The sequence below is a fragment of the Triplophysa dalaica genome, chromosome 12 (genome assembly GCF_015846415.1).
Source record: "Triplophysa dalaica isolate WHDGS20190420 chromosome 12, ASM1584641v1, whole genome shotgun sequence".
NCBI classification, from domain to species: domain Eukaryota; kingdom Metazoa; phylum Chordata; class Actinopteri; order Cypriniformes; family Nemacheilidae; genus Triplophysa; species Triplophysa dalaica.
Window position 1 is genome coordinate 22022135 of NC_079553.1, and position 12285 is coordinate 22034419.

General features: G+C 41.8%; 1 protein-coding gene across 1 annotated transcript; it reads right to left on the reverse strand.

Moving 5' to 3' along the window:
* Positions 1–4035: 4035 nt before the first annotated feature.
* On the reverse strand, positions 4036–11569 carry LOC130432595 (leukocyte elastase inhibitor-like). The gene is made up of 7 exons (XM_056762034.1): positions 11135–11569; positions 10521–10697; positions 9752–9889; positions 9543–9660; positions 4931–5079; positions 4672–4839; positions 4036–4567 (listed from the first exon to the last, which is right to left on the reverse strand). Exons 2-7 carry the CDS (start codon positions 10686–10688, stop codon positions 4157–4159), a joined length of 1152 nt encoding a protein of 383 aa, XP_056618012.1. The 5' UTR covers positions 10689–10697; positions 11135–11569; the 3' UTR covers positions 4036–4156.
* Positions 11570–12285: the final 716 nt, after the last annotated feature.

Below are 12285 nucleotides of genomic sequence, written 5' to 3' on the forward strand. Positions count from 1 at the left end.
TAAAAATCTTGTTGCTTCCTGTGAGTACAACATGTCATGATCAGTCTGTTAAAATGAGGCGATGTGTTTTAAATTACACACCGGGTTAAAACGACAACCTTTATTAATGCTAAATCCATCTACTGACTCACCTGCAGCAGGTGAAGGCTTGTGGATTTGTTCAGCCCATCCATACACCATCATGGGATGAACATTTTAACACCCCCTCAGGTCACAGTGCAGTCGTCTACACATCTTTTGAGAACCTTTAAGACGTTTATCATTTTTTCAAATATTACACAACACATGAATGTATTTATGACTAGTTATTTATTACACACCCTAGGATCATGACATTGTCTTGTCAAAATTTACAGTACAGAAATGTACAGGTTGTCACTGAATTTAAGGAGGCACATTCAAACAGGATAATTTGTTCATCAGTAAACCCAAAATTATACAAATGGAAAAATAATGGCGGTCATTAAAATTCCCTGCAAACAAACTTTTCTTATTCACACTTTCTTTATATCAGTATTAAAAAAATGGTATTATACCTATACAGACTTATGAATCACTCGAACCTCATTTGCAGCCCTGAGGGTCAAACATTTTGTTTCCCTCTCACATAAAACGAGAGGTATTTACGAGTGTGAATTTAAAATCACATCTGGTCGTTGTTTTAACAGGGCTAAAGTCATCTGTTTGTTTGTTTGAGCATCCTTGTTTTCCTCGCAACTCCGAACCGAACTACGAAAACGCGTTTGTGTTTCCCATAAGTGCGAAGGCCCATTGAACAGTACTGTGAGATATGCCAAATTCAGCGGTCCATAACTTAAAAATGCTACAGTAAAAAATAATGTTTTCTTGCATGACGGTAGACATCAAAACAAGGTATAACCTAGCTGTGGAACTTTGAACGCACCATCAAAGACATACTTGTACAAATACACAGTTCTGACAATAGACATTTTCTGTACATACAACAAGTGACAAAGTTTACATAAATCTATATACATGTAACTACATAGTAGAAATATAATGTGTGTATAACGCACTGGCTAAGACCAACAGGTGTATACTAAATTGTATCAGAGCAATGGATCAGATTTTTTTTGGAAAAAAATGGAAAAAATAAATATAAAGAATAAAAATTAATATTTCAATGATGAAAATAATTAATGTACATAAGAGGTAGGAGAGACAGTTAATAATAGATATGCAAAGTATGACAAAACTGTGTATGCTATGCTTTTTACAAATATACACGTAATTGACTTCATTATGTATAAACCGTATTGCATGCTCTGCACTAGAATATTGCACTTTCAAACATGTAGGTACTATTGGATGTGATTAATATTCATGGTGGAGATAGGCTGCCTAAAAACTGTTCTATCAAAGTAATATTGAGAATGGTAAGGGGAGTGGTGATGGAGGTTCCACGTGAAGTTCACGGTCATCTCAAGGGGCATTCAGCATGTTTTGACTCAGACAGCAAGCAGCAGACCATCATCTGTGCACTCTCTCTCACACACACACACACACACACACACACACGCACACAGACTCACACACACACAGACTCACACACACACACACACACACACACAGACTCACACACACACACACAGACACGCCCACACACACACACACACACACGCACGCACACACACACACACAGACTCACACACACACGCACACACACACACGCAGGCACACACACAGACATGCCCAAAGACACACACACTTACAGACACACACATAAAATCACACACACACAAAATCACACACACACACAAAATCACACACAAAATCACACACGCACGCACTCACACACACGCACGCACGCACACACACGCAGGCACACACACGGACACGCCCAAAGACACACACACGCACAGACACACACGCACACACACACACAAAATCACACACACACACAAAATCACACACATACACAAAATCATGCACGCACGCACCCACGCACGCACACACACACACACACGCACGCACACACACGCAGACACGCCCAAAGAGACACACACGCACAGACACACAGGCACACACAAAATCACACACACACAAAATCACACACACACACAAAATCACACACACACACAAAATCACACATGCACGCACACACGCACACACAAAAAAAGTAAAAAGGAAAGATACAAAAACACACACACACGCACACAAAAAAGTAAAAAGGAAAGATACAAAAACACACACACACACGCACACAAAAAATTAAAAAGGAAAGATACAAAAACACACACACACACACAAATTTAAAAAAAAACGTGAAAGAAGAGAAAGTCGAGATGGGCCCTAAGCTGAGAGTGAATAAGAAACTGGAAAAGCGGATGCCACGCGTTTTTAAGGTGGAACGGATAGTGTCAATTAGAAGCTGGATTCAGCCTCTTGGATTTAGCCCTATACATGGAGGAGAGCTGGGAGGAAACCAAGATAGCACACGTATGTTTGGCCGACGTCGTTCTAAAAGCAGGACGTCGGGCCCCCTACCAAACACATCGAATAAATATCGGCCAGGCATAGGCGGATAATTCAGTCAGTTAGAGCTCTAACCTGCTCTCCGTTACATCGGCTTAGGGTCGCCTCTTTACCGCAAGCCGATGCGGCTCTTATCTATTTGTGCATGAACATTCATCTTTTTGCAACCCAGCATGCCCACGATTCTTCTTAAGTTCACTAAACACAAATTAATTTTCTTTCAATAAAGCTGCATTTTCTCTGTATTTGCTCGAGAACCTCCAATTTCATCTTCTTTCTTACTCTCCGGCCCAATCTCCCTTACATATTACGTTGTCTTATTAATATTCAACATATAACTTGCATACTGAGTATAAGCTTAAACTAGTATCTATTATGTTCAGGATATCTTTGATCTAAAAAGTTACTAGTATGTAATGAATAAGTACTAGTATTTAATTTTAGGTACTAGTATCTACTAAATAAGTACCAGTATCTAATAAATAAGCACTAGTTTCTAATATTTAGGTACTAGTGTCTAATGGAATAGTTACTAGTAACTAAACAATAAGTACTAGTAGCCTAAAAATAGACACTAGTAAACCTCACGGGTTAAATGACAAAATGGCTTGCCATACAGGCACTCTATATAAACCAGGACAGCCCCCTAGTGGGGATAACGTGCATCTGCATTACAATTGCGCCACAATGTCCAATAGTTCTCAAACATTTATATATATATTATAGTTTGATTTAAAAATGGATTGTCTGCAACAACAGTCTTTCCCCAGATGTTGTCTGTGCACCACAGTGATGGTCTGCCCACTGGTCCGTGTTGGACCAAATTCATGAAACACGTAGAGAAAGATTTTTTGTGTCAACCGTACTTAAAGTTGAGCAGACTAAATTGTTTGTATTTTAAAAATGTTAGTTGGTACGAAAAAAAATGTACACATGCTCCCTACGTGCAGATGCTGCGTACAACATTCAAATGATCTGTGTTCTTTTTAACAAACTTATGCACTGTATTTAGATGCACTGTGTATTATAATGATATTTCACCAGTTCATGTCTCTTTTTTTACTCTTTAACTTTGGGTAAAACATAGAGCTCGTCACTGTCACCTTTAACAGAGCTGTCCAATCACAGTGGAGGAGAGGCGGGACAAACACTACATTAAAAACCATCACACTTGTACAACACAACGATGGAGAAGTTAACATCGCTGGTTACTGCATTTTTATATTCATTAATAATATTTAATATGAGATACTCGTAACATGTTACTGTCGTGTATAGTCATAATCATGATAACCAACTGTCTCCGGAAAAACGCGCAGTGCATCCAAAGCGCTCTCAAGCGCCACCAGCTGGTTATTTCCAGAAGTGCACCACACATTATTTCAGATGGCCAAAAACGCTTTGGTGGACACACGTCAAATTATGAATTTATTGTTAGGTATATATATTAGATCTTGTGAATCCGGAAGAACATTTTCAGGAAGGTCCGTTTTACATGCAAGTCACACAAATATTTACGAATGTTTCATGAATGAGACCTTTTCACTTCATTCAACCTTTATTGACTCCAGACTACATCATATATGCACATGTAACCTAAAAGATTTCATTACATAACAGTAACTTGTTCAAGCTTTCAGAAGGTTGTCTCAGCAGGAACTCATGGAGAACAGAAGCGTCCGTAAAACAGAATGCTGTTGGTGGGATTGTGTCTGATGAAGAACAGGAACGGGTGATCGGCATTGAAGACTGCTACATTAATATAACCACATAGGACCTGAGAGACTGAACCAGTAGCTGCTGCTGCTGCTTCTGTTCCGTCCTCATTAACATCAATAAAAGATTTATGAATCACATCAGACAGCATCAGATCACTGTTGGTGGAGATGCCTGAAAAATTTGCCGTCCCCATCTCAAAAGCATCGACCATTCCTAGACTCTTCAGCAGACTTTTCACGTCGTATGTTTCCTCCAACCTGAATTTGGGAAGAGATAAGTCAACTCTGACTTCACTCATCTTTTCAGGTTTGGTCCAGTCCATGAGCTTCTCATAGGTCAGTGTTTTCTCCAGCTGGATAAGAGAATCAGTTAATGTTATTGTGAAATGTGATGAATCGATCATACTTTAATGATGTTATTTGTGAAAGAGCACAGATCAAAACTCTCCTGTCTCACCTTCTGAAGGCCAGTGGTGTCGTCTTCAATCTCTTTAGGAAGGATGATCAGCATACTCAGATTCTTCCCGACATACGGCAGCTCCACGATCTGACTGTTCACCTCTGAGATGAAGGTAAGAGGAAAGTGTGACTTCTGGTTCATCATCTTCACCGGCTTAGTTTCATTCTGCCAAACATCAATGAGAACATGTTATAACCCCTCAAATCTCACAATATTGAACTTGATATAAAGAACACAAGAAGAACATTAATGTCACCTTGTTCAACCTAAACTGCTTCTCTTTAGTGCCATGCCATTCAGGTGTGAATTTTCTTGCCCAATCGGCCTTCAGGTAGATTGCATTTATCAAAACCAAACGCGTTTGATCATTGACGATCCCCTTTGCCAGCAAGTCATTGATTTTCCCTGATACACATGAATATTAAATTCACTACATGAACAATGAAAATCAAATCAAAGTGAAATGCACCAGAATATGACCAAAACGGAAATGCTGTTTGTTTCATTTGTTACTGAACAAATCTGTTTAGTTAGTGTATAACAGTACACTCAACTCACAATTTAATATGACACACGGCTTTACAAATACGAATGTTTCACATTATTTTGTGCAAAATGTAAAAAAATTATATGAATAAATAATGGAAATGAAAATAACAAACATAAAATATATATTCGAAACATTTAAGGATATGGGAATACATCAGTAACATTCATATAAAAAGTGAGTTTTAATAAAAAATAAAATAAGGAAGGAAATTAAGAAAGCTAAACTGCTTACAGCATTAACACACAAAATTAAGCAAACAAAACGTCTCGGGTTACGTCTGTAACCCTTGTTCCCTGAGAAGGGAACGAGACACTGCGTCGCCATGGCAACGCTTTGGGGAACGCCTCAGCGTGACCAGCTCTGAGCACGTGTGTCAACATCGTCCAGTAGTGGAACGCTACGTCATAGATGACGTATGGACCAGGCGGTATAAAACGACATCCGAAATAGTGAACTTCAGCTCGAAAAACTTCGAAGCAAAAGGCTTACAGGGATGTAGGGAGTATGGTAAGGTGACGCAGTGTCTCGTTCCCTTCTCAGGGAACAAGGGTTACAGACGTAACCCGAGACGTTCCCTTTCGAGGGAACTCGCACTGCGTCGCCATGGCAACGCTTTGGGGAACGAAATACCCAAACCGCCATACGCCCAAATGCCTGTATGTGTGTACAAAAATGTCACGTGGAAGACACAAGCACCTGGGCTCCCGGGGTGAGATTCATGTCCAGACTATAAAATCTCACGAATGTGAGCGGAGAGGACCAGCCTGCCGCATCACACACGTCCCGCATAGACGCCCCCGACCTTAAGGCTACGGAGGCCGCCATACCCCTAGTAGAATGAGCTCTGACATCCAAAGGCGATGGTCTGCCAGAGGCCTCATAGGCCAGAGAGATTGTCTCAACTATCCATCTGCTGATGGTTTGCTTGGTTGCCGACTGACCTTTCTTCGGTGAACCAAAACATACGAAGAGCTGCTGCGCTTTTCTCCAAGCCGCAGTTCTGTGTACATACGAGTCCAGTGCTCGCACTGGACACGACAAATTTAACCTTTCCTGGTCCTGGCTCCTGAAAGGTGGAGGACAGAATGCTTGCAAGGTAATGGGTCTCGGTACATTATCCATAACGCACCCTTTCCAGAACTCCCGGGAGTAGAGCGATCGGGGGAAAAGCGTACAGGTGAAGCCTCGGCCACACCTGTGTCATACTTACCTGAGTCGCGAACAGATCTACCTCTGCCCAGCAAAACCTCATCCAAATCCGCTCCACCACCTCTGGGTGGAGTATCCATTCCCCCGGCCTCAGCTCCTGTCTCGACAAGATGTCTACTCCTCGGTTCAGGTGACAGGGGATATAGACTGCCCTCAAGGAGAGGAGCGTCCCCTGAGACCACAGGAGGATCTGCTGTGACCGTAGATCCCCTTGGTGATTTATATATGAGACCACAGCTGTGTTGTCTGCCCTGACAAGCACATGCTGGCCTCTGAGCTGTGGGAGAAAGTGTTCCAACGCCAGGAACACTGCCATCATCTCTAGGCAATTTATGTGCCAAGATCGAAAGTGGCTCCCCCATCGGTTTTGACCCAATTGGCCTTCCATAACAGCTCCGCAACCTGCGAGAGAAGAATCGGTTGTCAGTGCAACGCGCCGACAACTGCTTCCCAACACTGGGCTGCAAACGGCTGACAGGAGTGCAAAAATACAAGCAGGCGCGAGCCGCACCTGCATCGTGATGGAGTCCCATATTAGTCCTAAAAAAGTGGTTCTCTGTACTGGAGAAAGCACACTTTTCTATGTATTCAGCCTCAGCCCTAGCTCCTCCATATGTGCGAGAACAACATCTCGATGTTGAACCGACAGATGTTCCGACTTGGCTAGAACTTCTTGTTCCATCACCAGAGTCTGCTCGGAGCACACCTCGGTGTACAAAACCCTGTCTGGTGACATCATAACGGGAACCGCTACGGCTCGGCAAACCTCGATTGGCAGAGCCGGCTGAACCCTTCTGGGGAACTGAGGAGGAACGGGCACCGTATAATGAGGTGCGAGCGCACGCTCCCCGCTCGTTTTCCCCTTTCCTTGCCTGAATGACCGCCCTCAGGTCAGTCCTAGGTATGTAAGGCTGCGAATGATAATGTCTTCCCGGAGCCCCGTCCTTCTGGGGTGGGGCTTGAGAAGCAACACTCTGCCTCTGACGCTCACAATAGCTAGTGGACGCTTGTGGCTGTACCCGCCCAACCGCCCCGGGAGTTTCTCCGCGGCGGGGGAGATAAAGTTTAAATGCCGCAGCCTGTTTCTTAGCCTCCTCGAACCTCTCAACAACGGTGTCTACAGCGTTGCCGAAAAGGCCCGTAGGGGATAATGGGGCGTCTAGGAGAAATGACTTGTCAGAAGGTTTCATGTCTGACAGGTTCAACCATAAATGCCTCTCAGTGGCTACCATAGCGCCCATGGAGCGGCCCAAGGAACGGGCAGCCTCACGAGTAGCACGGAGAGAAACATCCATAGCATGACGGACGGGTTGTAAAACGTCTGCCGCCACCACTCCCGTGTCGACCAATTCACGTAGCGCATCTGCTTGATACGCCTGAAGTAGTGCCACAGAGTGTAAGCAAGCCCCGGACTGCCCTGCTGCCGCATATGCCTTGCCAATCAAAGTCGATGTCACCCTGCATGGCTTTGATGGCAAGGTAGGGGCTTTTAGGGACGAAGCCGTGGATGGAGACAGATAGCTCGCAAGCGTCTGTTCTATTCTCGGCATCACCCCGTAACCTCTTTCTTTATAGCCCTGAACATTAGAATAAATGCAAGTCTGTGGCGTGAATACTCGTGCGGTATATGGATGCTGCCACGACTTACACACCTCCTGATGTAGGTCAGAAAAGAAAGGGAGTTTGCGTCGTGAGTGTTGTGTGCTATGCTTGAGACATCGCTCGTCCATCTTATTCTCAGGACGAGCGTTAGGTTTATCTGCGGGCCAGTCTATTGTTAGTTGGGCTACCGCAGCTGTCATGACTTCCACCAGATCGGCGTGAACCGAAGCAGCAAGAGGGGGAACACAATCTAACTCTCCTGCTTCGATACCAGTTATGTCTACATCCACAGATGCAGAACTTTGCCGAACCGGACTCCCTCTCTGAGCGGGAGAAACCGCAGTGCGTGCTCCCGACTCAGCAGAGAGAGAGGTGGAAGCTACGGAGGGTAAAGAGAAGCCGGAGCATGTCTCTTCAGACTCCCTGACGTCCATCTGCGAGCCCCACGAGCGAAGATTCCGCTCTGCCTCGGCAAAAGTGGGACCATCACCACGCGGAGCTCGCACCTGGCCGTGCTTATCAAATAGTGCTGAACGGGAACGGAGCGTACGCTGTGGTAAAAGTCCACAGGCTTCACAGTCAGCTCCCTCGAGCGCTGACTGTGCATGCTCCGCTCCCAGACAGACTACACAGAGATCATGCGTATCATTGCTCGTGATAAAACGCGAACAAGGAGGAGCACAATGTCTGAAACTTTTCTCTGACATGTTAGCAAACTGGCTTACCAAACACACTTCTTTTACAGAACACACTCACGCTTCTTTTAACTAGACAAACACACACTACACACAGAGCCGTTGCTGAGAAGAAAAGAGCTGAAGTTCACTATTTCGGATGTCGTTTTATACCGCCTGCTCCATACGTCATCTATGACGTAGCGTTCCACTACTGGACGATGTTGACACACGTGCTCAGAGCTGGTCACGCTGAGGCGTTCCCCAAAGCGTTGCCATGGCGACGCAGTGCGAGTTCCCTCGAAAGGGAACATAAATCATTATATATGTTGATGCTGATTCCATGTCGGCAGCTCAACAAATAGGATTGAACAGATGTCACACTTACTTAAATCATGATTTAATATATCTTTATACGCCTCAATGTTTAAAATACTTTTTGTTTATTTACAACATCATTTTTATTTGAGTATATTTTTGCTACAATTAGAATGAATGATTAAAATGATCAAAAATGGTTTAAAAAGGAAATTACAGTATGATGTCTGGAAAATGTTTTTTTTTCAGCAGATCCATTCAAAGTCCGGCTTTTTTTATGAATTTACAAATAGTTTTTTTGTATTTAGCAAATAATGACTTGTTAATGATTTTACACATTATCGCTACGCACTTGATCATGATAATGATTGAATGGAAATCACAAGCCACGCCCACTATTTTATCTTTGAAATTCTGTTTCACTTAGAAATATGTCACAACACTAAAATAAAGTCGACCATTGCTTTCAGTTCACAGGGACTTTAAATTGTACAAAGTTTCACACTGGTTTTTACCTTGCGTCTGTTTCTCCACCCAGTTGTTGATGTTGACTCGTTCAGCTTCTGCATTTGTTTTAAAGTCCACAGACTCCAGTCCAGCCTGATAGTATTTCTGTGAGTCACTGATGTATTTCTATAACAGATCAATTGATGCCCAGGTCACATAAAGCCGAGAACAGTTTTTAGACCTTTATTTGAGTTGTGAATGAATAAACCGCTCTTACATCAATGAACTGGTAGGATTTCTCTCCATAGAGACGATTGGCAAGACTCAATATACACGAGTCTCCAGGTTTGTTCAAGTCACTCATGAGCTTATTGAAGCTGGAATGATGATCCTCCTCTTTGTTAAGACACAGAACCTACAGCAGCAGATAAAGGAGTTCATAAACACAATTTCACCATTTAAATAAAGCAAACATCTGTTCTGTATACATTATGCATGTATATTCAATTTGACTGTCCGACATCAGCCAAAGCGCTCCAACAGCACTAAAAAATTATTTTTCGTGAAATAATCATTTCTGGAAAAAAATGACGTGTACTTTCAGACAAAAGCAATAAAGTTACTCGGTATAAAGTAAACAAAATAAAGATTGAAGCTCTGGCCTATAATGCACTGTGCTTGCTGTGATGACATAACGTCTGGATAGCACCATTGATTTCAGACACGTTTAGTGAAACTGTGATTATAACCATAACGGACATAAACCAGTATATGAGACTTTCTCTTGTGTCGAGCACTTCCAGACAATCAATAGCAACAAAAGACCTTTAAGGTGTGTCAGGTATGAACAAAACAGCTCAGCATTAACAGAGAAAACTATGGACATTTCTCAATAATATTACATTCAAATATTTAATTTCTGGTTTTAATACATTTCAATATATGGTTAGAGAGAAAGTCTTTAAGATTTTTTTCCCAATTCATATCCAGTTTATTTCTTTCAGCTATATGCACAGTAAGCAATTCGTCAGACTATATGACACCACCTTTAACATCTGATCTTGTGTGTTTCCTTTGGCACCGAGTGACACCATAGCCAGAGCAGAAGAGATGCTGAGAGGAGAGTAGAAGACATTTGCTCTTGTGTTCTTCTCACTGATCTTCTTGAACAGATTGAGAGAGAATTGTGTGTTTGCTGCTGACAAAGAATCCATTTTCACAACCTGAGCAAAGAAAAAGAGAGAACTGGAGATTAAGAGAGTTACAACATGATGTGATCAATATAACATGTTATTTTAGTTTATTATGATATTAAAATGTTTAAAGGAGCATATTGTGGGCTTCAGTGGAAGAAATTAAATAGGACGTTCTGTACCTTTAACATGCTTGTTAGAAATCCCACCATATAAAGATATTTAAGGTCTTTATGTCTAAGATGGTCACGAGTTTAACCAAAACATTCTCATTTCACGTCATTTCCAGCGCAAAGAAACGTCTGATGTTCATAACATGTAATGACATCTACTTTCCTCTCTTTTGGAGTTTTTAAGTCGGACAGATTTTTACACATAAACAGAAAAAAGTCTCACATTTTCAGAAATCTGTAGGATAGAATCTAAACTTTACAGTAAGAAACAGAGGAGTGTTATTAAATCATTACCTTTCAGTGTGTCTCATAAGCGCGATTGTTTTCCTGTGTCACAGATACATTAGTGTAGATGCGCCGCCCCACACCCCAGGGGCGCTGCACTGTGCGTACCATGAGAGGGCGTAGTTATCATTTAAAGTCTGTGTTTAAAGAATTAAATGTTGTTCAAAAGTGATTATTAATCTATGTACACTCATGATAAATTAAGAAAGAGAGAGAATTAGAGTAAATAAATAAAATGAATAGTGTGTAAATTGTAGAATCAAATGTGTGCATGACTTCCCGTTCTCACGAGACTTGATCCAGGAACATGGTTGCCAGATATTCATAGATGAAAGCAACCAACAAAGACCAACCAAAAATAAATCTAAAAAAATTCAAATAGGTAATAGGCTATTTTATAACACCAGAAAGACTGAAAAAACATTTTGAACAAATAAACGTTCGACCTTCATAAGCTAAATAAAGACCAAATACCAAGTATAAAAGCGCTTAAAATAAACGAACATGGCAACACTTCACAAGGCCGCTCCTTGATGCAGAACTTCAGAGCATCGGATGACCACTTTAAAATACTGCAATGGGCTGCTTAGATTAGTCACAACTCCAACTCAAATATTTAACTGCGTCCATCTTTTCTCAAATCTATACATGACGATATACAAACCAAATTACAAATATTGATATTTGCAGCAACAGACTTTCTCCAGGTGTTGTCTGTTCACCACAGTGATTGTCTGTCCACTGGTCCGGTGTGTGTATGTATGTGTGTTTATGATTTGGGCCTCATTCATGAAACACAGAACACATTTTTATGTTATTGATTGGTAAAGTCGTGATCTGTGTTCTTTTTGACAAACTTATTTAGATGCACTGTGTATTATAATGATATTTCACCAGTTCATGTCTCTTTTTTTAATCTTTAACTTTGGGTAAAACACAGAGCTCGTCACTGTCACTTTTAACAGAGCTGTCCAATCACAGTGGAGGAGAGGCGGGACAAACACTACATTGACAAACCATCACACTTGTACAACACAACGATGGAGAAGTTAACATAGCTGCTTACTGCATTTTTATAATCATTAATAATCTTTAATATGAGATACTCGTAACATGTTACTGTCGTGTATAGTCATAATCATGATAACCAACTGTCTCCG

Coding starts and splice junctions, on each gene's coding strand:
- LOC130432595 (XM_056762034.1), bottom strand. CDS start 10,688: ATGGATTCTTTGTCAGCAGCAAACACACAATTCTCTCTCAATCTGTTC. Junction 9,890..10,520: donor CACAAGATCAGATGTTAAAG/GTGGTGTCATAT, acceptor CTGCTGCTGTAG/GTTCTGTGTCTTAACAAAGA. Junction 4,568..4,671: donor ACACCACTGGCCTTCAGAAG/GTGAGACAGGAG, acceptor TCTCTTATCCAG/CTGGAGAAAACACTGACCTA.